Raw genomic sequence first — 27,888 nt, 5'->3', positions numbered from 1 at the left:
GTTGCCGCTCCCGCCAGTGTGACTTGAGCCGCCGTGTGGACAACACTGTGGCGGCAGGCCTAGCAGTCGACAACACTGATCCCGATTCCCACCCTAGTCAAAGCCTTTTAGTGTTGAACATGAATGAAACTATGACGATGAATACTGATAGTGTTACTGTGTACAGAAGTGAAAAGAATTTTAAGAAAGACTTTATTTTGGATAATAATGGACAAATACTTATACACTGACGTTTATTTCTTATTTCCGGATAGTATTCCCAAACAAATGATTGACATTGTGACAATATAAACAAAAAGAAACAAACCAAATTCATAAACTTAAAAAGAAATACAAATGGACTCAAGCAAACTGTTCATATGGCCGCCGTGAACAACAACAGGTGAGAAGAACTGTAGCCGCCTCCTGTAGCCTCCTCCTGTAGCCGCCTCCTGCAGCCGCCTCCTGTAGCCTCCTCCTCCCTACAGTGTGGTGAGACAAGCCTCGCCCTCTCCTGGAGTGTCGTCTGCCACTAGTAGGTGGTGTTCCTGTAGGAGTTTAGTTCGAGCTGTTTTGTTGTTTGAAAGGTAAAAAAAAGTTTGAGTGGATGTATAATAACTTTGAGTGGGTGGATAGCAACTTCTAGTGTATGTATTATATAACTATTCAGGTATCAGTAGGTAAATGTATAATAATTTAAAGTGAATAAGTTGATTTTCATGTCAAGTGGTGTGGGCGGGTGTAGGCGTGACGTCACATGTTTACACGCCCACACCTTGGTTGGCATGGGCAGAGCTTAGACAGACTCACGTGTTATAGATTAAATTATTTTATATTTACAGATGCAAATAGAGATTCATTTTTTTCTAGGAGTCGAAATATGCGCGAATGGTTTTGGAAATAGGAAGGGACTTTGTACTATATTCTGCTGAGCTTTGGTTAGGTTAGGTTAGGTTAGGCAGAGTCAGGTTAGGTTAGGCAGGGTTAGGTTAGATTAGGCACAGTTAAAGTTAGGTTAGGCAACGTTAGGTTAGGTAAGTAGTGATAGGGCTATGTAACCTACCGCGCAGACTCAATGGAATTATGCAATTCACACGAAGCGCTCTTTGACCCTTGGCTCACAGGATAACAAGAGCAGACAGACGCGGTCCTTGCTTACAGTTTAGAATGAACCATTTGAGAGACAACTGGTAAAACACTGGCTAAAAATAATCCCACTGAAATGAAATCCACACGAAGCCGCCATTTACCCCCTTGCTTACAGTATATTAAAAGAGATTATACATCACGGATATATGTATAATGTATATCCCCTTAGATGAGCTTTTAAATTATTATATATAAGTAAAGTTCAAACCATAAGCTTACTGGACTTTTCGGAAATATGTATTAACCTCTTGATGTTAATTTTTGCCTGGTGATATTAAACGATAATTCAAACCCATGTATATGCTTTATTACATTATATTGCATTACCCAGTACAGGAAGGTGATTTGACGCCATAACGTAACCTGGTTTTATATTTCGCTTTTTGTAACGTACGACAAAAAATACAGTGGGTACATGATGTACTTTACTTGCAATATGGGTAGTGGAAGGTCAAAACTACCGTGTGATGGTTGATAAAATGGCAAACGACTTGTGGTAAAAATCTGACGAAATAAACCATGAGATCTGACGCCACTGCCATAATGGTTGCCAAAGTCAGATAATGTATTTTGTTACGCTCATATATAAACAGTCTCTATGTCATTGCCTTCACAGAACTCTTTGAAGTGTGTCTTTCAATTCCAGAAACTAATTACATGAACTAAAATGTTTATGAAAGTCAAATGGATCGTTATGTTTGTACTGTCTGGGTTAATAATCTGTCATCAGTGAAACACCAGCCTATAAATAGTTGTCGTGAATTATTGAATCGTAAATCCATAGATAAAGTAATTATCTTATAAATTAATACACATCATTCATCAGTAAAAATTATATACACTGTGTCAGGATCATCAAACAGTATTGAATTGGTTCATATATATTTAGTGTTTAATAAGTGCTGGTTAATTTGCCGTGGGGTGAGGTGATATAAATTAATTCTAGATCAAGTTATATATCAAGATACAAATTGTGTTAAGTGTTGCTTTAGTGAAAATCATTTAATGGCTGGTTTAAATTAATGTACTGAAGGTAGGGCTCAGGGCGTTTAATTTTAATGTGAGTTCAGGTAGTAACTTGAACATTGTCAAATTACAGATAGCATAAAAGGAATAACTTGACTAGAGCAAATGGATACGGATAGCTTAGTACTTAACAAGGAATTATACTCACTTAGAGCTTTTAAACTGCTTTACTAATCTTGCATTGAAACTAAAAATAACTGATGTGGTCACTACAATGCCTTAAAAATGTGAAATAGTACATATTGAAAAAAAAAAATCCCAGTTTATAAGGAATTTCATCATGTTAGAAAGCTTAGCATCACGTGAAGATTAGCCCCCAGCATATTTCCCTTGATAATATAACACCTTAACGTTACCTGGTGGTTAGGTTTGGTTAGGGTGGTTAATCGTAAGGTGAAATAAGCCGAGGTGTCTAATTTTCACGTGACATGGAGGCGATAAATTGTAGTTTGAATATTTCTCTCTGTTTTACGTTTATTGTAAAATGGGAGTTAAATAATTTATCATTTTCATGTCAGGTGCTTTTGTTTATGTTTCACTTCACGGAAAATCTAAAAGAACTATATAGCATTTTGTTTACAATGGCGGGATGGCGTTTTTTGTTTCAACTTTTCAAGGATTTTAAATTTTTGAATAATTCGCTCTTAGTATCCATTCTTAGAAGGTGAGTTTGTACCCTAGTGAGGATCTATTGTTAATTAGGTCTACTTACATGTTCACAGACTCGAATAATAAGTTTAGCTTCGTAAATTTAAGATATCAATGCGTCTCCCTTAACTAGATACGATCACAGCACCAGTTAATAGACAATTTGGACTGACGGGATATTTAGATGGGTTCTGTATGTATATTTTTTCTTCTAACTTCACCCTACCACTCCCCCCACCTTCATCCCTCTCCCTACCACTCCCCCCACCTTCATCCCTCACCCTACCACTCCCCCCATACCTCCACCACTCCCCCCACCTTCATCCCTCCACCCTACCACTCCCCACCTTCATCCCTCACCCTACCACTCCCCCCACCTTCATCCTCACCCTACCTCCCCCACCTTCTCCCTCACCCTACTCCCCCCCTTCATCCCCTCACACCACTCCCCCCACCTTCATCCCCTCCTCCCCACCTTCATCCCCTACCTCTCCCCCCACTCCCCACACCTTCATCCCTCTCCCTACCCTCCCCCATACCTCCCTCCCCTTCATCCCTCTCCCTCCTCCCCCCATCTCTCCCACCCTCCCCCACCTCATCCCTCACCTCACCCTACCCACTCCCCCCACCTTCATCCCTCTCACCACCCTCCCCCATACTCCTCCCACCTTCGCATCCCTCTTCCTCCCACTCCCACTCCCCCACCTTCATCCCTCACCCTACCACTCCCCCACCTTCATCCCTCCCCCTACCTCCCCCCCTACCCTCCCTCCCCCCACCTTCATCCCTCACCCCTCTCCCCCCCCATACCTCTACCCTCACCTTCATCCCTCACCCCTACCCTCCCCATACCTCTACCCTCCCCCCACCTTGTCCTCCACCCCCCTCCCCCATACCTCTGCCTCCCCCACCTTCATCCCCTCACCTACCCTCCCACCACCTTCTCCTCTCCACCTCCCCACTTCCCTCTGCTCCCCCACCTTCATCCCTCCCTGCCACCCATCCCCTCCCCACCTTCATCCCCTCACCCCTCACCCTCCCCCTACCTCCCTCCTCCCCCCCACCCTTCATCCCTCTCCCCTACCACTCCCCGCTGTCCCCACTCCCACCCTGTTCCTCGCCCACCCCCTCGTCAGACACCAGTAGATCTGCCCGTCTTTATATTTCATGAGCCTGTTTTTGATCTCTTCACTGATGACGGTTCGCTCGACTCTTCAGTAAAACAAATTAAAAACGGTTTATATTGCGCACAAAATAAATGATACGCATTTTGTTATATATTGATTTACTTATTTACTTATTTATTTAGTTAGTTAGTTATTTAATCAACGGGTAAACTTAGCGTGTCTGATCGTTTACGAAGATTATATAGAGCCAAGGGGGTAGTATTCTTATCCATAGATTATTTATGAAGGCTGGCGACTACGGCCCTCTGTGTATGTATATGTACTGTGTGTGTGTGTGTGTGTGTGTGTGTGTGTGTGTGTGTTTAAATTGGATTAGCGTGTTGAAATTTGCCCTCAAGCAGAATGACGCTTGGGTGTGTACACAGACAGCCTGGCAACGTGTGTTTGTAAGGCGGTGTCGGGGTGAGTGGGAGGTAAGGGTAGTGGTAGAAGAGAGGGAGGGGGGTAATGATAGTGGGAGAGAAGGAAGGGAAGAAGAGAGGGGAAAGGAGGGAAGGGGATAGGGAGGTAAGGATAAAGGGAGGGAGATGGAGGAAGGTAAGGATAGTGGGAGGAGGAAAAAGAGAGGGAGGGATTACCACCCACCTCACCTCGCTCGATACTGTGAAACGTTTTGTGTGAGAACGTTTCTGAAGCAAATGGTAGGGACGGGGGAGGGGGGGGAAGGGAAGAGGGTAGACGGGCAGTAGGGAAGGGAAGAAAGAAGGGGGACAGCAGAGAGGAAGAGGGGGAGGAAGGGAAGAATAAGGAGGAAGACGTCAAGGAGAAGGAAGAAGGATCACAGGCATAAGTCGAGGCACCATGTAGGATTATTACAATGACGTCATAATGTAAACAAAAATCAGCTGATTCTCTCGACTTTTACAGCCAAATTCTCACAAAAACTTCACGAACGCTGAACGCTTTTCCTCACCCTACCACCACCTCTACCCCTGACTAGACCACATATAGCAGAATCAAGCCTTGTAAAAATATATATTATCAGTGAATTAGTTAGTGTTTGGGTGAGTGTGTTAGTGAGTGAGTGAATAAGTTAGAGGGAGTGTGTGTGTGTGTGTGTGTGTGTGTGTGTGTGAGTAGATGGGAGTCGGCGAGTTCGTGCAGATTAACATTCCTTTATTTGATAGACTGTTACAAAACACGACCAACAGTATACTCCAGTGTTAAGGAGCTGCTGGACACGTCATACTGTATATATTCAACTTGTTATACTTTTTACCAGTATATTATTAGAGTATAGTATACATTCATGATATACTGTACACTTATATACTAAACATAAAAAAAAATCACACTTAACCTGAAATAAAGACTTAATGATATGGTTTAGTTTTGACAAGTATTTTATATATATAAAATCAATAAAACAATACCTAACTTAACCTAACCTAAGCTAACCTAACCTAAACGAACATTAAACTAGATAGAAATTCGAGTAATATATAAATACAATGCTGAATTATTACCTCGCCCCAGTACACGGTTTTGCATTTTAAATTAGTCATGGCGTATTTCTTATTAAAGGAAGCCACAGTACATATGCAAATTAGTTCCAGCGTGAAACTTAAGCCCAGGTGAACATTTTGGGGTACTCAGTGGCTCGCTTCCCCCCATCGCGTGATATGCCAGCATTACTGTGACGCCTTGTGCCTAGTATATATACACTTGAGATACGTTCATGCGATGGGTTTTAATAAAGATGGCCACAGGACTACACCTTAATGGTTTTAACGCCTACAACATCAAGTATTTGTAGGATAATAATAATAACAATAACGCTAATAATAATAATAATAATAACACTAATAATAATATCACTCATAATAATAATAATAATAATAATAATAATAGTAATAATAATAATAATAGTAATAATAATAATAATAATAATAATAATAATAATAATAATATGTAATAATAATAATAATAATAATAATAATAATAATAGCGCTAATAATAATAATAATAATAATAACACTAATAATAATATCACCCATAATAATAATAATAATAATAATAATAATAATAGTAATAATAATAATAATAATAATAATAATAATAGTAATAATAATAATAATAATAATAATAATAATAATAATAATAATAATAATAATAATAAAAAACAATTGAGACATAGATTAGTTACCATCATCTGCTACAGTATATTTTCATTACATTGAAGAATTATACACGTTATATTTTCCTGTATATCTCAGCTCCCTCCCCTCCCCCCCCCCACCCCTGTTTATGCTGCGGTTATACTATTTATTGGTTTGCATTAGTCTCCTTTCAAGTCCAATGCATTAGAGAAAAGAAAACGCAATGATATTTATGGGTGACTAGCCAAAAATTGTACAAGGCTGATTTGCACGTATTCAGGGATTATTTAAGCACTGTTTTGTTTTTTGTTTTTTTTTAGTTTGACATTTAGATGTGTGTGTGTCTTGGTGTCAGTGTTTGTTTATTAAAGTTCAAATCTGGAATTTTTTAGAGTCGCTGTTTTTGGTAAGTCTCTCTCTCTCTCTCTCTCTCTCTCTCTCTCTCTCAATAAGTCATAACCATCACTACTAGGCTACACTGCGTGACAACAATAGGAATTATAGATGACTATTCTCATTTGTCGTTTAAGTGCTGCAGGTAACACTGACACACACTCTCTTGTTTATTTTTGGACATACCTGGTGTGAGTATTGCCATTAGTATACCTGTACATATTGTTTGTATACCTGTACTGTCTGGGTATATGTACACTGTATACCTGCATAATCTGTATACATTTTGAAACAACTGTAAACTTTTATGATAAGTTTACAGAGTATCCACCATTCTCTGTAAACATTGGTAAGTATTTTGAGCCAATGTTTGGTTTGGTCACACACTCTTGACACATTTGTGGAGGTGTGTGTGTGTGTGTGTGTGTGTGTGTGTGTGTGTGTGTGTGATCCATTGATTTACTGTACACTTTCTTCCCTCCTCAATTCCCATCCTCTCCCATCCCAACCTTTACCTTGCCTCCCTAGTCCCTCCCTTCCTCCCACGTCACACCCCCACCCTTCCTCTGCCTCCCATCCTACCCCACTACCCCCTCCACCCCCTCCACCCCCCACCCTCCCCCACCTCCTGAAGCTGATGTGCAAGAATAGCGCGCAGATAAAGCAGCATGACTCTCTTTATTATACATATTATTAAGGTTCAGGAATTAGTCTTATGCCATTTATTGTTCAGAATTATTCTCGGCGTTCGTATCTTCAATCTGTCTGTCTGTCTGTTCATTCAGTCTGGTTCATCGCTGTCTGTTCATTGTCTGTCTGCTCATATCTGTCTGCTTCATCTGTTCGTCTATCTAAGGTTGTCTGTCTCTTTTTTATCTGTCTTCATCTGTCTGTCTGCTTCATCTGTCTGTCTGCTCATTCCGTCTGCTTCGTCTGTCTCATCTGTCTGTCTGTCTATCTGTCTGTCTACTTCGTCTGTCTCTCATCTGTCTGTCTGCTTCAGTCTGTCTGTCTCATCATCTGTCTGTCTCCGTCTGCCCGTCCCCTCATCCGTCCGTCCGCTCGTCCGTCCCCTCATCCGTCCGTCCGCTCGTCCGTCCCCTCATCCGTCCGTCCACTCGTCCGTCCCCTCATCTGTCCCCTCATCCGTCCGTCCGCTCATCCGTCCGCTCATCCGTCCGTCCGTCAAGAAACACCCCAGACTCGGTGGCTCTATAACTATGTTGATATATCACCAAGGCTGCGTCAGATGCGTTCAAGTATAAATCAATATTGTTTGGACAGTAATAGCGTGATTTATGGCTCCATCCTCCCTGTTGTGGTAACGGGAGGGACTACTGTTAACGGTGGGGCGTGAGTACTGTACGTCTGTTAACGGTATTGTGATCTGGGGTTACTGTTGTGTGTGTACCTTGTGTGTGTGTACCTTGTGTGTGTGTACCCTGTGTGTGTATACCTTGTGTATGTGTACCTTGTGTGTGTGTACCTTGTGTATGTGTACCTTGTGTATGTGTACCTTGTGTATGTGTACCTTGTGTATGTGTACCTTGTGTATGTGTACCTTGTGTATGTGTACCTTGTGTGTGTATACCTTGTGTCTACCTTGTATGCGTGAGTATGTTTATGTGTGTGTATATGTGAGTTTGATCATGTACGTTTTATGTGTACCTATATGTGTGTGTGCCAGTGTACTGTGTGGAAGTTGTATGACGGTAAATGCATACGTGTACGTAAATCCAGATGCATGTGTGTATATCTAGGTGCGTGTACGTAAATCTAGATGCATGTGGATCTTACGTTTGTTTTTTGTTTATCGTTACGTGTGTTAATTAATCTAATGATGTCTTTAGATTTTGTGTAAGTATAAATCGTGTGTACATGTGTGTGTGTGTGTGTGTCTGTGTGAGTATGTATTATATTGTTGAGCTGTATACTTGCAGTGTCTATATCCTGTACATGCGTCTATCTATCTATCTATCTATCTATCTATCTATCTATCTATCTTTTCCCTAAACACCCATACCTTCCCCTAGTTGCCACCTGACCTCACTGTATAGGAAGATCTCATAGGGGAAAAAAAAATCAAATATCCCCCAAAAGTATGACTATCATCGGGGGGTGGTGGGGGTAGGGGTGGTGGGGGGAGGTGGGTGGTGAGGGTGGGGTGGGGTGGTGGGGGTAACAGAGGACGACAGACGTGCGTGTGTTTGTCGGTGAGGAAGGTCGTGGTGATGGTGGTTCTGATAGCAACGTTTATGGACATGTTCTCTCTTGTTCTCTCTGACTCTCTTGTTCTCTCTGACTCTCTTGTTCTCTCTTGTTCTCTCTGACTCTCTTGTTCTCTCTTGTTCTCTCTGACTCTCTTGTTCTCTCTTGTTCTCTCTGACTCTCTTGTTCTCTCTTGTTCTCTCTGACTCTCTTGTTCTCTCTGACTCTCTTGTTCTCTCTGACTCTCTTGTTCTCTCTGACTCTCTTGTTCTCTCTTGTTCTCTCTGACTCTCTTGTTCTCTCTGACTCTCTTGTTCTCTCTTGTTCTCTCTGACTCTCTTGTTCTCTCTTGTTCTCTCTTGTTCTCTCTTGTTCTCTCTTTAATCATCGGGAGAGAACACAAAATAAAAGATAAATAGATGGATGTACAATGTTGGTTTGATGCCACGAACGGGATGGCTGGAGTCATTGTTTGTTTACTTAGTTTTGAGATTAGATGTTGTGGTCTAACTTTAACCTAACCTAACCTAACCTAACCTAACCTAACCCTCTCAAGGTAGCGTTAAAGTTCGTAATTCATGGTTATAATCGTAGTCGTAATCATAGTCACATTGAGAGTCGTAGTCGTAATAAGTCGTAGTAAGAATATATCCATCAGTAACTCCTTATCTTATCATCAGGTGGTGGTGTTATCAGTGTGACGAGACAGTAGTTGGTGGTCTGTGGTGGCGACCGTCAGCAACACACGCAGACAGACAGACAGACAGACAGACAGTGAGGTGACTGATATATTCTCTCAATGAGGTGACGTAGTTATATATGGTGTTATTGGTGACGTGGTTAGGTTAGGTTAGGTTAGATTAGATTAGTTTTGGGTCGGGTTAGATTAGATTAGTTTTGGGTCGGGTTAGGTTAGGTTAGGTTAGATTAGATTAGTTTTGGGTCGGGTTAGGTGACTGATAATGTATCTTCCAGTGTAGTGACGTAGTTATATATTGTGTTGGGTTAGGTAAGTATTTGATAAGGTTGGGTTAGATTAAATTAAGTCACCTTAGATTAGATTAGGTTAGGTTAGTATTACCACCCTGGCTTAGGTTAGTTCAGTTCAGTATTACCGCCTTGGTTTAGGTTAGGTTAGTTCTGTATTGCCACCCTGGTTTAGGTTAGGTTAGGTTAGTATTACCACCCTGGCTTAGGTTAGTTCAGTTCAGTATTGCCACCCTGGTTTAGGTTAGGTTAGTTCTGTATTGCCACCCTGGTTTAGGTTAGGTTAGGTTAGTATTACCAAGCTGTCGTCCTGCGGTACTATAAACACTATTAAACCACTGCGACAGAGACACACTTAAGAGATATTTTATAGCACTTGACCTCCTTTAGGTAATAATGGCGTAAGGCAGAGAGAGAGAGAGAGAGAGAGAGAGAGAGAGAGAGAGAGAGAGAGAGAGAGAGAGAGAGAGAGAGAGAGGAGGAAGAGAGAGAGAGAGAGAGAGGAGGAGAAGAGAGAGAGAGAGAGAGGAGGAGGAAGAGAGAGAGAGGGGAGTGAGGGAGAGAAATGGGGTGGGAAAAAGAGACAACGAGAAAAGGAGAGCAAGAGAGAGACGCAGAGGGAAAGAAAAGAAGGGAGGTGAGGAAAAGAGAGAGGGAGAGAAGTCATTTATTATCTTGACATAAAAAGATAAAAAAAATGCCATAAAAAAGATAAACGCGACAGTAAAACACACGCATTGAGAGAGAGAGAGAGAGAGAGAGAGAGAGAGAGAGAGAGCTAAGAAGGAACAGAGAGAGAGAGAGAGAGCGAAAGAGTAAAAAAGAGAGAGAATAAAGAAAGAGAGAGAGACAGGATGAAGAAGAAAGAGATACAGGTAAGAAAGAACAGAGAGAGATAATAAAGAAAGTAAAGAAAGAGAGAGAGAGAGAGAGAGAGAGTGAGTAGAGAAAGAGAGAGAATAAAGACTAAAACTATATCCCTTAGTCCTAATATCATGTAGGTAAATGACTCGGCCAACCACACGCATTAGTGCCAGCGCCACTCAATACTCTGGGTGGTGCCTCGTTGTCAGGGGTATTGGTGGCACTATTGTACTCTATATCGCTTTAACCTTTTGAGTCCTGGGGGTTCAATCATCGTCCTCAAAGGGTTAAATCATCGTCCTCAAAGGGTTAAATCATCGTCCTCAAAGGGTTTAATCATCGTCCAAGGGTTAAATCATCGTACTCAAAGGGTTAAATCATCGTCCTCAAAGGGTTGAAATCATCGTCCTCAAAGGGTTAAATCATCGTCCTCAAAGGGTTCAATCCTCCTCCTCAAAGAGTTCAATCATCGTCCTCAAAGGGTAGAATCATTCAAGGGGTTAAATCATCGTCCTCAAGGGTTAAATCATCGTACTCAAAGGTTTAAATCATCGTCCTCAAAGGGTTGAAATCATCGTCCTCAAGGGTTAAATCATCGTCCTCAAAGGTTCAATCCTCCTCCTCCAAAGAGTTCAATCATCGTCCTCAAAGGGGTTCATCGTCCTCAAAGGGTTAAATCATCGTCCTCAAAGAGTTCAAATCAAATTTAATCATCGTCCTCAAAGGGTTTAATCATCGTCCTCAAAGGGTTAAATCATCGTCCTCAAAGGGTTAATCATCGTCCTCAAAGGGTTTAATCATCGTCCTCAAAGGTCCTCAAAGTTAAATCATCGTCCTCAAAGGGTTAAATCATTCTCTTCAAAGGGTTAAATCATCGTCCTCAAAGGGTTAAATCATCGTCCTCAAAGGGTTCAATCCTCCTCCTCAAAGAGTTCAATCATCGTCCTCAAAGGGGTTAAATCATCGTCCTCAAAGGGTTAAATCATCGTCCTCAAAGAGTTCAATCATCGTCCTCAAAGGGTTTAATCATCGTCCTCAAAGGGTTTAATCATCGTCCTCAAAGGGTTAAATCATCGTCCTCAAAGGGTTTAATCATCGTCCTCAAAGGGTTTAATCATCGTCCTCAAAGGGTTAAGGGAGTGTTGTGTCGTTGTCAAGGTTATTGGTGGCCCTGTTGGCACCCATGGAACTACAATCATCATTAAGTATAGGAAAGAAGGTGCGTGTGGTCCCGTAAATTGACCCTTTCTTTTTTATGTATTTATGTATGTATGTATGTATGTATGTATGTATGTATGTATGTATATATGTATGTATGTATGTATGTATGTGTGTATGTATGTATGTATGTATGTATGTATGTATGCATGTAATGTATGTGTGTGACTTAGTTTATGTAATGCCTTATAGCTTCTGTCGTAGAGGAATGTTATACAAGCGATTTGGTGTGTGTGTGTTTAATAATAATAATAATAATGGCATGGTAGCCAGAAGGCAGAAAATATACAGTTACATAATTGGGGAATGGGTCTCTTGATTTACAAATAATATACAAGTAACATAAGGGAGAAGCTCAGACTGCAGGGCATTTCAACATAGTGATAGTACAAAAGGTAAGATTGACTGGGAGTGAATACACTGGTTGATTACAAGTTGCTGATAAATTTTACAATGGTTGGGACTGGGCTGTTCTTATAGCGATCAGTTCGTGCTCGTATGGGCTGGATGCGGTTGTGGTGTCGAACAGCAATTCTCGGACGAGGGATCTCGGGTGGTAGTAGGAGCCAGTGTCGAGGATGGTGTAGAAGCTTCTCACCAAATTTGCAGATGAGGTCGTGGTTTGTGTGTTTGTGTGTGGGTGTGTGTTTGTTTACATTGGCTAGTTATTGTTGGTGATATATATATATATTATTTCTTTAAATATTTAGGGTTAATTTCACCTCTTGTCTGTCTACCTGTCTGTCGTCCCGTCTGTCTGTCTGTCTGTCTGTCTGTCTGTCTGTCTGTTTGGTAATTAATTAAGACACCTTTTTACCTTGTCTGTGTTGGGACGCCTCATAAAAATTACGTAAGATTAATTCTCTTATGTTTCTGATTTCCAGATTATGGGCTGCGTACAAACAATCAGAGGGTGATCAGGATGGCGACGATCAGATCACAGGACACACAGATGACTTATTGAACAGATCAGAGTTGGTAAACATGTGTAGATAAATGATTCTACTGTGGAGTGTTAAGCTGGGAGGAAAGTTTGTCTTGGTGCATTACTGAGGGCGGTGATACGGGCCACACCACTCTGGCCACACGACTCTGGCCACACGACACTGGCCACACGACTTTGGCCACACGACTTTGGCCACGCCACACTGCTGAAATACCTGGTAGGTCGAGTGTGACGAGGTGAACGGCGGAGAGGAGGAAGAGTCGACGTAGTTCTCAGAATGAAAACAAATGACGCAGTAGATGGGAGAGAAAGAGTCCGAGGTAGACGAGGCTGTTAGCATCGACAGCCTCCAGCAGAGTCTTAGCCTCGAGGAAGTCTTCAACGGGCACAACAAGAGCTCCTCGAGACGCCATGACGGCCGGCCATTCCTCCTCAGTGTCGAGGAGGCTCACCGCGGACGCCGAGTTACAGCGTTCGAGGATGAGAGGAGCCACACTACCCGCCCGAGGACGCCCACGCCAGAGTCCGGACGGCAGAAGAAGGCGTGGACCAGGAGGAAAGGCTTCACTCTCTTTAACTTCCGGAGGTCGCGGCAGGAGGACCGGAGTAAAGAGACGCTGGGGAATGGCAACGTGCCGCCCCTGACCAACACCACAACCACCCTTACTGACGTAGACAACGGCGATAACAACCACGTGACCAACCTCGCTCTCTTCCACTGTGTCAACAACCCAGCCACCGCCGCCAAGAACAACGGGGACCTGGCCAGCCTCCGGTCCCTCAGTCCTGCCCCTGAACTGGTCCCTTTCCACGATGAGGACCCCGCCGCCCCTAACGACCTCTCCTCTTTATACTGTATCCTCAACAACCGCAACAAGGGCGTCGGGGACTTCACCTCCATTACCTTCGAGTCAGAGGAGCTCAGTGCCGCCGCTAACGTCCACCAGGCGTCGCGTCCCAACACACAGGAACACATGGTTAAGCCGCAGCTGATCCGCCCACTCACCCGCGACGGTGGGCGGCCGCCTACTGGAGAAGGGAAGGCCCTTTTTATGACGTCCAAACACCTCCCCGCCCACATCCTCCCGCCTCTCGCAGTATGGGAGTCCTCGGTGGCCGGCGCCGTGGGGGACGTCACTAATAACTTGGAGTCCTGGATGACGAACCTTCCACCATCACTAAAACGACTCCGACTCAACTACCTGTTTATACCAGGTGAGTGGGAGGTCCTGTAAGGTGAGTGGGAGGTCCTGTACCAGGTGAGTGGGAGGTCTTTTACCAGGTGAGACACACACACACACATCAGACCAGGTAAGGTGAGGTGGGCGCCACAGGTCCTCCAGCCAGTAACAACACGACACACACACACACACACACACACACACACACACACACACACACTCTCAAACACACACGACGCTCTACCAACCCTGAAATATTTATCAACTACGACACACCACGTACTGCAACCCTGAGATTTACCCCCCCACCCTGCTCCTCCCCCCTCTCCCCATCCCCCCCTCCCCTCTCTCCCCCCAGAAATACTTGGAAATTAATAGGGTGTTGCTGTATCTCTTTCTTTGACGTTACAGAAGAGGATATTTTAGATAATGGGAAGGAAGTCTTGTTGTCTTGAATTACCAAATAGCCTAAAACCCCGCCAAGACCCCCCCCTCCTCCCTTCCAAGACCCCCCCTTTCCGCCGCCAGAACTCCCCTGTCATGACCTCCCCTCCCCCTTTCTAGATCCCCTCCCCCCAAGGCCCGTCCCCTTAAGACCCCCTGCTTAAAAGACCCTCAGCTAAGACCCTCTCCCAGACCCCCCATCAAGACCCCATGCCTCCCCCCCTCGAAATAAAAAGGTAGTAGTACCCAGAAACACTGACTGCAGCATTACACAAGGTTAGGTTAGGGTAGTATATCTCATGCAGGGGTTAATGACACACACACACACACACACTCACACACACACACACACACACACACTCCACACACACACACCCTCCTTTAATTTACGAAGAAATGTTAATCCTGGGAACTTCTGTGACTCGTGGCTCTCACTCGCGGCTTCATTCTCTCAGTTATTCAGGTGTTTTTGTTCGCTGGGTTCGTTTTTTATGTCTAATTGGAGGGTTTTTTATAACGTGACCCTGAGAGACAGAGAGAGAGAGAGGGGGATTTAGAAGGCGAACGAGATTTATTGTTGATAAAAATTGTGTGTGTGTGTGTGTGTGTGTGTGATATTTGAGAATGCATATCGGAATCTGGCCCTTAGTACTGTCTGGATCAATAGTTTTGTTGTACTGTCTCCTCTAGTACTGTCCTGGCTAGTAGTAGTGTTTGGTACTGTCTCTTACTTTCGTCTCTAGTACTCTCCTGGTCAGTCGTGTTGTGATACTGTCTCTTACTTTCGTCTCTAGTACTCTCCTGGTCAGTAGTGTTGTGGCACTGTCTCTTACTTTCGCCTCTAGTACTCTCCTGGTCAGTCGTGTTGTGGCACTGTCTGTTACTTTCGTCTCTAGTACTCTCCTGGTCAGTAGTGTTGTGGTACTGTCTCTTACTTTCGTCTCTAGTACTCTCCTGGTCAGTAGTGTTGTGGTACTGTCTCTTACTTTCGTCTCTAGTACTCTCCTGGTCAGTAGTGTTGTGGTACTGTCTCTTACTTTCGTCTCTAGTACTCTCCTGGTCAGTAATGTTGTGGTACTGTCTCTTACTTTCGTCTCTAGTACTCTCCTGGTCAGTAGTGTTGTGGTACTGTCTCTTACTTTCGTCTCTAGTACTCTCCTGGTCAGTAGTGTTGTGGTACTGTCTCTTACTCTCGTCTCTAGTACTCTCCTGGTCAGTAGTGTTGTGGTACTGTCTCTTACTTTCGTCTCTGTACTCTCCTGGTCAGAAATGTTGTTGTGGTACTGTTTCTTAACGTCTCCTAGTACCTCTCCTGAGTCCAGTAGTGTTGTGGTACTGTCTCTTGCTTACTTTCGTCTCCTAGTACTCTCCTGGTCAGTAGAGAGTATTGTGGTACTGTTGTTCTTTGTGTCCCTGGCTGTCCTTGTTCTGGTTTTATTTTCCTGTGTTCTGCTGACCCCTCCCCTCGTACCTGTTGTTGATGTTTTTACCTGGGTCAACACTGAATCCGGCTGTGTCAATATTTTACAGGTGACCCGTTCTTCTTCTTCTTCTTCTTCTTCTTCTTCTTGTTCTTCTTCTTCTTGTTCTTCTTCTTGTTCTTCTTCTTGTTCTTCTTCTTCTTCTATTTGTTGTTGTTTTTGTTCTTCTTCGTATGTGTTTTATTTAATCCCACGTTTATTCTCCCTCTTACCTCCTCATTAATCCCACCTCTCATGCACCTCTCGCACACAAACACGTAAATAAACACAATGGTAAATAGGGTAACAGACCGTGATTTAAATAGGTAATTGATATCTTCCGTGACTCAGGCCATGGCGTTCGTAACTAAGCAACGTATAGTGTGTTTACATTTGGCGGGAAACACCAATATTTCATCTGAAATGCGAAAAAGATGTAAATGAAAACAATAGTGGTAAATATGGCGGGAAAAGTGTGAATGGTATGAGCGTTCGTGATTGGTGGAAAATAGTTTACTGTAGAAGCGCGCGTAACTAAGCGACTGTGATTGGTTTGTTTACATTCTGCTAAGAGACTAGCCCAACCACGTCATGGCGTACGGTAGTGTGTGGTGTGTGTGGTTGATTAAAGGGTAATTTACGATTTTTTTATCACCTACTGCTGCTAGATTCTCAAATGTTTGTAAGTTGGTGTTATTTCCTCGTAACTTAAGAGATATAGAAATAAAATCACCACAAACACACAACACAGTTAAAAAAAAAAAAAAAAGGATATATATATATATATATATATATATATATATATATATATATATATATATATATATATATATATATATATATATATATATATATATATATATATATATATATATATATGAATGTTTTGGGGGCAATATTGACAAGTAATAATGGATGACTGTGTGTGTGTGTTTGCTGAGGTTAAGTGCTTTTAGCCGTTTGTTCACCTAACCATTTGTATTTTCTGTTCATTCACTCACCCATTCATTTACTCACCTCTTCACTCACTCATTCATTTACTCACCTCTTCACTCACTCATTCATTTACTCACCTCTTCACTCACTCATTCATTTACTCACCTGTTCACTCACTCATTCATTTACTCACCTGTTCACTCACTCATTCATTTACTCACCTCTTCACTCACTCATTCATTTACTCACCTGTTCACTCACTCATGGGGCAATATTGACAAGTAATAATGGATGACTGTGTGTGTGTGTTTGCTGAGGTTAAGTGCTTTTAGCCGTTTGTTCACCTAACCATTTGTATTTTCTGTTCATTCACTCACCCATTCATTTACTCACCTCTTCACTCACTCATTCATTTACTCACCTCTTCACTCACTCATTCATTTACTCACCTCTTCACTCACTCATTCATTTACTCACCTGTTCACTCACTCATTCATTTACTCACCTGTTCACTCACTCATTCATTTACTCACCTCTTCACTCACTCATTCATTTACTCACCTGTTCACTCACTCATTCATTTACTCACCTGTTCACTCACTCATTCATTTACTCACCTCTTCACTCACTCATTCATTTACTCACCTGTTCACTCACTCAATCATTTACTCACCTGATAATTAACCTGTTCACTCACCTGGCTAATTATTCACTGTGACCTTCTACCTCAGGTGTTAAGAGTCGCTATACTGAATAATAAAAGCGTTCAAAAGTTGTGTATGTGTACTTCCGTGTACGTGTGTATCTCCGTGTACGTGTGTATCTCCGTGTACGTGTGTCTCGTGTACGTGTGTGTGTGTACGTGTTTTATAATATTTATTATGATTGTATGCGTATGTGTAGTTTTTCTGTACAGTTGTTATGTATAGGAGTGCGTATATGTACGTATTTTATATTATGAATGTACACGTGTGCGTATATGTGTTTTTATCTACCGTAGGGTTTGTTATGTATGTACGCGCATGTATGTACGTTTGTATGTGTTAGCTTGTGTGTGTGTGTGTGTGTACGTCTTTATCTGTTATGTGCGTACAAGGATGAGTTATTGTACGGTATGTATTTTAGATACTTAGGTTAGGTTAGATAAGGCTTGGTTAGGTTAGGTTAGTTTAGGGTTGGTTAGGTTAGGATAGGTTTTAGGTCTGTCTGTCACTCCCGGAAGACATTTAAAAAGGCCACCCACTGCTGCCCATGATACCTCACGTCCTGTAGGTCACTGCTTTTCCGTGTGTGTGTGTGTGTGTGTGTGTGTGTGTGTGTATGTATGTATGTATGTATATGTGTATATATGTATGTATGTATGTATGTATGTATATGTGTATATATGTATGTATGTACTGTATGTATGTATGTATGTATGTATGTATATGTGTATACATGTATGTATGTATGTATGTATATGTGTATATATGTATGTATGTATGTATGTATATGTGTATACATGTATGTAAGTATGTATGTATATGTGTATATATGTATGTATGTATGTATGTATGTATGTATGTATATGTGTATACATGTATGTATGTATGTATGTATCCAACTTACACCCTCACCCCACATCAACATATATCACCTCCCACCTACAATAAGCTGAACCATTACTCAACCACCCCAACGACCACTTAACTACCTGACTACCACCTCTCTCAAACGACCCCATTAGAACCAACGTGTAAGCCAGCAGCCACGTGAAATCATAAACAAAACCTTGACCTCTAATTGCTCTCTTGATCGTTAGTGTATGATATTGACGCCTAATTGGCTTAGATGGAATAATCGTTTCTGTGTGTGTGTGTGTGTGTGGTAGCCAGGCACTTCACTCTAATAGCCAGTCGTTTTGTTGGTCATAAATTACTCCGTTTGTTGATGGCTCTTCAACTACACTCTCTACTGTGTGCTGTGTATTGTGTGCTGTGTACTGTGTGCTGTGTATTGTGTGCTGTGTATTGTGTGCTGTGTATTGTGTGCTGTGTATTGTGTGCTGTGTATTGTGTGCTGTGTATTGTGTGCTGTGTATTGTGTGTTGTGTATTGTGTGCTGTGTATTGTGTGCTGTGTATTGTGTCCTGTGTACTGGTCAATATGTCCACTTCTGTTTATTACCTGTCTCTCCTACCCCCTCCCCCCCCCTCTTCAATCCCCCTCCCTCTCCAACCCCCCCACTCCTGCCCCTTCAACCCTTTCTCTCCAACCCCCTCACCCCCACCCCTCTCTTACCCCACCCCTACCCCCACCCCTACTACAAATGTACATGCGAAGTAATGTTCATATATAACTATGTGTACATCAGTGTGTATACATATTTGTTTTCCTAGCATGTGTGTAATGTTGGGGAGTTAAAATATGTACGTATTGTATGTGTACATAATAAACATCTATATACATTCATGAGGGGTAGTGTGTGTGTACACAGTCTTATATGGGTCTTTGTCGTCATGGACCCTAGACTTAAAGGGTTAAGTTGGGGCCTGTTAGGACTGGGATCTCATGTAACTGGCGCGTACCCATATACAGTCACTTACAGGCCTCGACCTACAGACAGTCACTCACAACCACTCATCAAACATCACACGGTTACTTACAGTCGTCTACGACCTTGACACAGTTACTTGCAGGCATCCACGACCTTCACACAGTTAATTACAGGCCACGCCAACCTTCACAGCCACTTACAGACCACAATACTCATGAAAGCAGAGAGAGACGAGACGAGAAGATAAATAAATAACACCATGACTTACAGCTCCGGTAGTGAGTCATGGTTAATCGACACCTGAGTACTGGGTCGTGGTTTACTCAGGTGTGTTAATTAAGGGGATACCTGGTGTGGTTGTGGAGGGGTGAGGGGGTGGGAAGAGGGGTAGGGTAGTGTGGAGGAAGAGAGGGAAGGGGTGAAGGAAGAGGTGAGAGAAGGGTAAGAGGGAGGGAGGGAAGGAAGGAGGGGCTGTAAAAGTACTGTATATTTATGTAGAATACTGTAACGTGTGTGTGTGTGTCTGTCTGTTTTTATTACCACTTGACACGAGTACATTTGTTGAGTACATATTACATAACTACACATTCTGTCTCGAGTACATTTGTTGAATACATGTTACATATTACAATACTAGTGTTTAAATAATGAAGAAAAAAAACACTAACCTGTAACTCAGTCGTGACCCTCAAAAATACTATCTGGCATCCCAACAACCAATGGCAAGTCATTAGATAAGGACCTTGAAAAAACTATCTGGTAACTCATCATTCAATATCGTTTTAATAAATCTCTCTGAAAAACACTATCGAGTATCTCACCAACCAAGAACAAACTTCCAAAATAAACAGTAACTGGCAACCTAACTACAAAAAATAATAAAAAAAATAAGTAATCGGCAACACATGACATCTGAGTTACCAAGTATTATATTTTCACTAATTAAATAATGGTGATTTATTACTTAGTTGTAATGACGAAAAAATACACTAATATCATAAATAACGGATGATAATATGTCAAAAATACCACACTTGGCACCTCAGACAGCATTTAATATTAGGTAATAAAAAAAACATTAATTGGCACCTCTATAGCGTTATAATAGACAAAGACATTAACTAACACCTTAACGACGCCATTACCGGCTGCCAGTTTAAGAGGCAAGTTAAAGGCACTAAACTACGTACTAAACACAGGTAGATAATGGCACCTGTACGCTTAATTAATTGCACCTTTAATGTTACCTGGTCACAGTGCAGTATATTAATCGGAGATTGGTACCTGACACCTCAAGAGTTGCTATATAAGTTTGTTATATTGAGGTTGAATGTGTAAGGAACCTCGATATAACGGATTGCACTCCCAACCTAACCTGGCCTCACCTCACCCAACCCCGACTTAACCTAATCTAACCTCACCCCATCCTGGCCTCACCTCACCTAACCGTAATATAACTTCACCTCATCCAACCCAACCTCACTAATCATCACATCCTTCTTCAGGTTCTCACGACTCGTTCAGCTACACCTTAACTCCTGAAGAAGAGGTGGGTCCTGACGCCCCTAACTTGGTGTCCCATATCAACTCTTGCGTCCCGTGTATCGCCAGACCCTTAATACTACGTTGGTCCGTCACACAGCGAGCCTCTATTTAACGGATTGTATGGTGGGATAGTTCGTTATATGGAGGGTTTGTTATAAAAACCTCTATTTAACGGATTGTGTGGTTATACTGACGGTGGTTATACTGACGGTGCTGCCCTTCTACAGGTACTTCGACATCCGCGTGGCTGTGAGAGGGTCGAGATTCTACTTCGTTCACGGCCTCTACGGGGAGGACCTGACGTCCCTCTTATCTGAGGTACTGTACTCACTAACTCACTCACTTACTCATCCAATCACTCACTCACTCACTCATTTATTCACTCACTCACTCACTCACTCGTTCACTCATTCATAAACTTAATTACTCATCCAATCACTCACTCACTCATCCAATCAGTCACTCACTCACTTACTCATTTATTCATTCACTCATTAGCTTCCTGTTAGTCTCTTACAGTTACCTGTTGAAGACGTTACCTGTCACCTGTTAATTATGTCACTTGTTTGTAATGTTACTTCGCGTGTCACCTGTTGTTATATAATCTATTGCGTCTTCTAGTTTATGTTCACCTTGGGAATATTAAAACACCTGTGTAGTATAGAGTGGGTCTGAGTGAATGTAAACAAACAGGTATGTAATGTCAACAATACATCAGCTGATTGAACTAAAAGCGCGGGAAAATGTACGCTGGAAAAGTATCACGAACAGGACGCGCTAAAATGTTTTATTCTTTACATGAAACTAAATAAATTAAGTAAATCTAGTTTATTATTCTCAATTTTCTCGTTGTTGGGTTAGGTTCGTGATGTCTGGTTTTAGAAATAGTTGAATAAGTGGCTAAATACATGGACAAATACAGTTATGAGTTTGCGGTGTCGTTACTGGTATATTTCTAACATTAAACGTCTGGGTAAATTAATTCTACGGGCGTTCCCATCCACGTTTCACTAATTCCAGCTTGAATACTAGACATTATTATTATTATCAATAATTATTTAACTTATCCTCTTTAGTATACATATTAAAAGAAATTATGGAATTTATTGATAATATTGACAAATTGAAAATAAAATCCTATTAATCCGATAGAAATATTAATCAATTTTCTTTTCGACAACTACTACTACTACTACTACTACTACTACTACTACTACTACTACTAATAATAATAATAATAATAATAATAATAATAATAATAATAAATCCAGTGACCCTTCCAAGCCGTTTTTATTGATCCAGTTACATCCAGAAGTCGTTCTTGTGGATGCATATGCCGCCTAACCGTATATATTACCGTATATGTTTACAGATCCGTCAGTTCCTGGTGAAGCATCCGGGCGAGGTGGTGCTCTTAGACTTCCAACACTTTCACGGACTGACAGCCAATGATCACCTCGTGCTCGTCACCTACATCAAGGAGCTCTTCACCGACCTCATCTGTCCTTACTTCCATCAGCTGGATCACCTCTCTCTGGCCTACCTCGCCCGCTTCAAGTACCAGGTGAGAGAGAGAGAGAGAGAGACTGCAAACCCGGTCCCATGTTACAGGAGATTCGAACCCAACAACCTATACATTGAACCCAATACCATGTTGCCATTCCACCATTGATTGTTTAGGTTAGGGTTAGGTTACGTAGGTTAGGATATGTCTGGGTTAGGTTAAGGTAGAGTGAGTTTAGGTTAGGTTGGGTGAGGTTAGGTTATAGTCATTATAGTAGAAGTAAGTTTAGGTCACATTACCCTCATTATAACTCAAGAAACCCTGGATGAGGAGCATTTCCCATCCCTTCATCAGTAGTAAAGATACTCTTCATTCTCCTCCTCCGGGTGCAGGTGTTGGTGTTCTATAGACACACGCAGACGATGCAAAATGTATCTTGGCTGTGGTCTGGCGCCTCCCTGCCCAACCCCTGGCCAGACACCACCTCCATCACCTCCCTGCTCGCCTTCCTCGAGGATAAACTGCGTAGCCGATCTCACAACACTTTCTTCGTCACCCAGTAAGTGTTCAAGGGCCTCTCACACTTTCTTCGTGACCCAGTAAGTGTTCAAGGGCCTCTCACACTTTCTTCGTGACCCAGTAAGTGTTCAAGGGCTTCCCACACCCTCTTCGTCAGCTAGTAAGTTTGGGCGGCCCTTATTAAATGTTGGGCGGCCCTTATTAAGTGTTGGGGGCCCTTATTAAGTGTTTTAGGTCTCCCCAACACCTTACCTTCTTTGTCAGCCAAAACACCCGTTGAAGTTCTCATGTACTTACTTAGTCCTCATGTACTCAGTTATGTACTCCTTAAGCTCCCATGTACTCACTAAGTCCTCATGTACTCACTTTCTCATATACTCACCAAGTCTCATATCCTCACCAAGTCCTCATGTACTCACTAAGTCCTCATGTACTCACTTTCTCATATACTCACCAACTCACGTTCTCATATACTCACCAAGTCTCATGTACTCACCTCATGTAGTCTCTCATGTACTCACTAAGTCCTCATGTACTCACGTTCTCATATACTCACCAAGTCTCATGTACTCACTAAGTCCTCATGTACTCACGTTCTCATATACTCACCAAGTCTCATGTACTCACTAAGTCCTCATGTACTCACGTTCTCATATACTCACCAAGTCTCATGTACTCACTAAGTCCTCATGTACTCACGTTCTCATATACTCACCAAGTCTCATGTACTCACTAAGTCCTCATGTACTCACGTTCTCATATACTCACCAAGTCTCATGTACTCACTAAGTCCTCATGTACTCACGTTCTCATATACTCACCAAGTCTCATGTACTCACCAAGTCTCATGTACTCGCAAAATTCTCACATACTAATCATCTGTCATTCCCCAGATGTGTGTTGACGCCAACGGGAGGTTACCTGGCGAGGAACATGTTAGGGCACCTGGAGAAGAGGATGGCTGCCCCTATTAACAAGATGGTCCCGGAGTGGTTAGAGAGCCTCCCCAGCGGACTCCCGGGAGCTAACGTGATCATGACAGACTTCGTGGACCATAACGACTGGGCGGTACCGAAAGCCGTGGTCAGCAAGAACACCGTCGCCCTCCTCTCGTCCCCTCAGAACTTAAAATATTGATGGGTGTGTGTGGTAACCTTTCATATCCTCTGCTCGATGTGTTCTAAAGTGCAGGAGTGCTTGAGACTATGGCAGGTTTCAGGCCTTATCCCATGTGTTCTGAAGGACTGAAGGAGTGTTTCAGGTCCCAACTTAAATGATACTCAAACTGTTACAGCTTTCAGGTCCTATGTTATCTTTTCTGAAGTACTGAAGGAGTGTTTCAGATCTCTCAGGTTAAGTAAAACAAAATGAACTGTGGTTACCTATCAAACATTCATACAATTGGTTCTATATTTCAGGTAGTGCTTTAATTATGACTCATACATCTAATAGGGAGTCAATTACAGACAGACAGACTGACATTAAGTGGAAGAGGAAGATGGTTATTTGACTGTCTCATCTAGAAATACACCAACATAACAACTTGCATCTTTACTGTACAGATTTGCATTATAAAATAGCCTGAAGAACCTTCCACAACCTGAAATTAACAAAGTAAATAGTATTCTCTGGATCTTAGTTACTGGGCCTGACAGAGTGAAGAAACATCCTCATTAATGGATTAAATCAACCGTCATACCTGCCTTCTTACACTCTCTCCTTTAGTGGAATGTAAAGGAAAGGGATTGATAAATATTAAGTAAACTGTAAATATATCAAAATAATTAGACCTTCAGATGATACAGCCATTTGAAGAGTCGTGATCACCTGCCTAGCACACCTATAGTATATACCTCATTAACCTGTGTGACAGCTTAAAAAAAATATTCATTGTTATAGATTCTTTTATTTTTTGTAATTTTGTTTTTTTTACTCTAAAGTTTATTGTATTTTAGGAGAATATATTTATTTAATGAGTTTTGTTTAGTAGTGTTAGGTGATTAAATATTTGTTAGTGTTTTTGTCACTAGTCATTAAGGTGTGTGACAGGAACGCTCTTTAAATCTAGTCTTGTTACTTTTATTGTTACCTGTTGAGTTTTGTTACGTCATAAGCGTGTGCCAATAACTTTTTCACCTGACCTAATGGTACAAGAGGATTGGTTAAGACAGATGTAGAATATTTACGATTTTATTTAAGAATAGCTGTATAGTATTTACTGAAGGGCTATTGTTTGATTATGATTTTATTTAAGCTGTAGTGATAATAGTAAAATTATTTTGTTAGTTGATTACAATTTTATTTAGGAATTGTTGTAGTATTTATTGAAGGAACTGACTGATTATATTTAAGAATAGCTGTATAGTAGTTATTAAAGGACTATTGTTAGAGTATATTAAAGAATAGTAATAATAGTAAAAGACAGTTTCGATTACTCACGATTTTATTAAAGATAAGGTAGAAGGAAATTGTCACCCTGATTGGCAATGTTATTACTGTACTTGAATTTTGATATTAGCGTTTGTTGGGATAAATTTCTGGTCATATTAAGTGTAAATATTTTTTGTTTTGATTTACAAGGAAAATAATTGTTCGTAAATGTTCGTATGGTGAATGTTAGTGTAAATATGTGTTGTAAATGGTTTCTCTTGTGTGTTTGTTTGATGTGCGTTGTTAAGCTTGTGTTTTGGGCTGTTGTGAGTAGATAAGTGAAATTACAGTAGTTTGTATGTTTTTTATATGACTGTTTGTGTGTGTGTGTGTGTGTGTGTGTACAGATGTTTGTATTTGTGTGTACTTTTGAAGAGTGTATGTGTGTTTTTATCTGTGTATGTAGAAATGTTTGTATTTATGTGTACTTTTAGAGAGAGAGAGAGTGTGTGTGTGTGTGTGTGTACATTCGACATCTTGATAAGGCTTAAGCGTTCGTTTCTTCAACAATACTCTCTTGAAGAAATTTCCACCAGCCAGGTCCCCCCATCACCCAGTGCCTTAACATACGAGGTAGCTCATGTTATTACCAACCTTCGTTTACACCTGTTTACCTCAGGATTCCTTCACCTGCACAGCTTATCTCCAGTGTCTTGCTGCCCTTCCCTGGGATTATTTTAAAGTCATATTCAGTACAATGACCATTTTATGATGTTTGTAGGGTAATGTTAATAATAGATGTTTGTTATTTATTGTTACTACCATTTCTCACTTGTACGACACTTTTAATCTCAGTTAATGGTAAGATGTACAGTGTTGGAAAAGTACCAAGAACAACAATACAAAAACATTTACAGCTAACTATTTTTTCAACTGTATATTTATATTTTAGAGGACATGAAGTAACCAAGTGTAACCAGATAGCTAAAATTATACTCTTTGGATAGTTTTTGTTAGAATAGATTTGGTCTGGTTGGTTTTTGTCATCAGCTTTCATAAATAAACTAGGTTAGACTTTGCTCTTCTTGATACTTAATTAACATTGTATATGATGCCCGTAGCTGTGTGTATATCGCGTGTGTTACTGCCTCCAGGCGTTTAGTTCACTCTTCACCCGCTAGAGGCGCTGCTCAATGTCAACAAGAATACCCTTTCAATAACACATTCTAAGAACTTTAAGCTCAAAACAGGAAAGAAGAATGTTAATATTTTTTATTATGTAGAGGTTTTAGATAATTTTATGTCAGATCTTAGAGTTAGATGATAAGAAAAGGGTATATTTTGGTTCATATATGAACGCGAGGGAACTACGAACCTATGAACTCTTGGAGGCTGTTTGTTATCGACCACATTTTGTCTTGAGTTCCTTGTTAGATTTGAAGCTCTGACTGTGATACCCCCTATTATGCCACGCACACTGTGAAGCCTTAGACTGGTTTCCTGCGTGGTTTCACTTGTAAATATGATGCATTATGTGTCAAGGATGGCGTTTATGGACGACACCTAAACGTGACTTAACCTAACTTAACCAAGAGGTCTTAACTCATTCCACTTGTGTATTTCCTAACTTAGAATACACGCTTAAAGAAGCTTAGTAATACATTATAGCTAACTAACCTAACTTAAAATACACTCTTGAAGACCTTATCTGGAATGAGTTATATGTTTAGTTTTAATTGGTTCGTTCATGAGTCGTTAATTACGATCATAAAAAAACATCTAATTTTAACTTTATTTTATATTTGAATATATATGAATGAATGTTAGTTATACGTGTGTGTGTGTGTTAGTATCATGGCATGCCAGTCAGGTGCTCATCTGATCTACACCATTGTAACTGATTGCTCACCTTATCTCAGTGTGATTTTTCGCCACTAAGAATATATAAGTGATTTTCGTGATAAATTTTTTGTTATTTATTATTTACATTAATAATGAAAGAATAGGAGAGACTTGCTCACCTAATACAGGGATAAGAAAGAGTGATTTTGTTGTTCTTAATAAGGAATGTGAACTCTTGCCTCTGTAACAGTGAGACATAAGTGTGGCTCCTAAGCTCTACATTACCCTCACTGCACCCGGAACTTAAACTAACCTAACCTTAGCGAAACCTGGATATGGGGTACCACCCTCTGTCTATTTCACCTGATGATTAAACACTCTGATTAACCTCACCTAACCTAATCAAATCAAACCTAACCAAATCTAACTTAAGCTAACCTAACCTAATCCCCATCAGGTATCGTTCGGGTGTTTAATCGTCAGGTGAAATAAGCTAGGGTGCCTAATCAACAGGTGAGCCATAATGAATAATTCTTCATTATATAGATATTGTTAATACCCGTGTTAAAAGTGAATAAATTACACTGTTATTCATTCCTCAAAGTTTATTATACACAGCATTAAAAGATCTCATTATTGTTCTTTAAATTATAGGAATTATAACTATGAATATATTATTGTACCTGTGAATGATGCAGTTTTATCGTCACAAGAGACAAACTCACAGACCTAAATCAAAATAAAGTCGATGGGATAAATTATAGAGGTTGTCTTATTTTTTGGTAAATATTTGTCCACGTTTTACAACACTATCAAATAAATTGTCTTGATCTACAGTACCAGAGTTC

The 27,888-nt window shown here is 41.2% G+C and overlaps 1 protein-coding gene across 1 annotated transcript; it reads left to right on the top strand.

Annotated features, from left to right (window-relative positions):
* The first annotated feature begins 34 nt into the window (after positions 1-34).
* LOC121868491 lies at positions 35-27,879 on the top strand. The gene is made up of 7 exons (XM_042369154.1): positions 35-514; positions 12,643-13,919; positions 20,766-20,910; positions 21,033-21,123; positions 22,178-22,369; positions 22,702-22,868; positions 23,722-27,879. Exons 2-7 carry the CDS (start codon positions 13,004-13,006, stop codon positions 23,963-23,965), a joined length of 1,755 nt encoding a protein of 584 aa, XP_042225088.1. The 5' UTR covers positions 35-514; positions 12,643-13,003; the 3' UTR covers positions 23,966-27,879.
* Positions 27,880-27,888: the final 9 nt, after the last annotated feature.

The sequence above is a fragment of the Homarus americanus genome, unplaced genomic scaffold (assembly GCF_018991925.1).
Source record: "Homarus americanus isolate GMGI-L3 unplaced genomic scaffold, GMGI_Hamer_2.0 scaffold59495, whole genome shotgun sequence".
NCBI lineage: Eukaryota > Metazoa > Arthropoda > Malacostraca > Decapoda > Nephropidae > Homarus > Homarus americanus.
The sequence above is the reverse complement of the archived record's forward strand: the minus strand, read 5'-3'. Positions and strand labels throughout refer to the sequence as shown.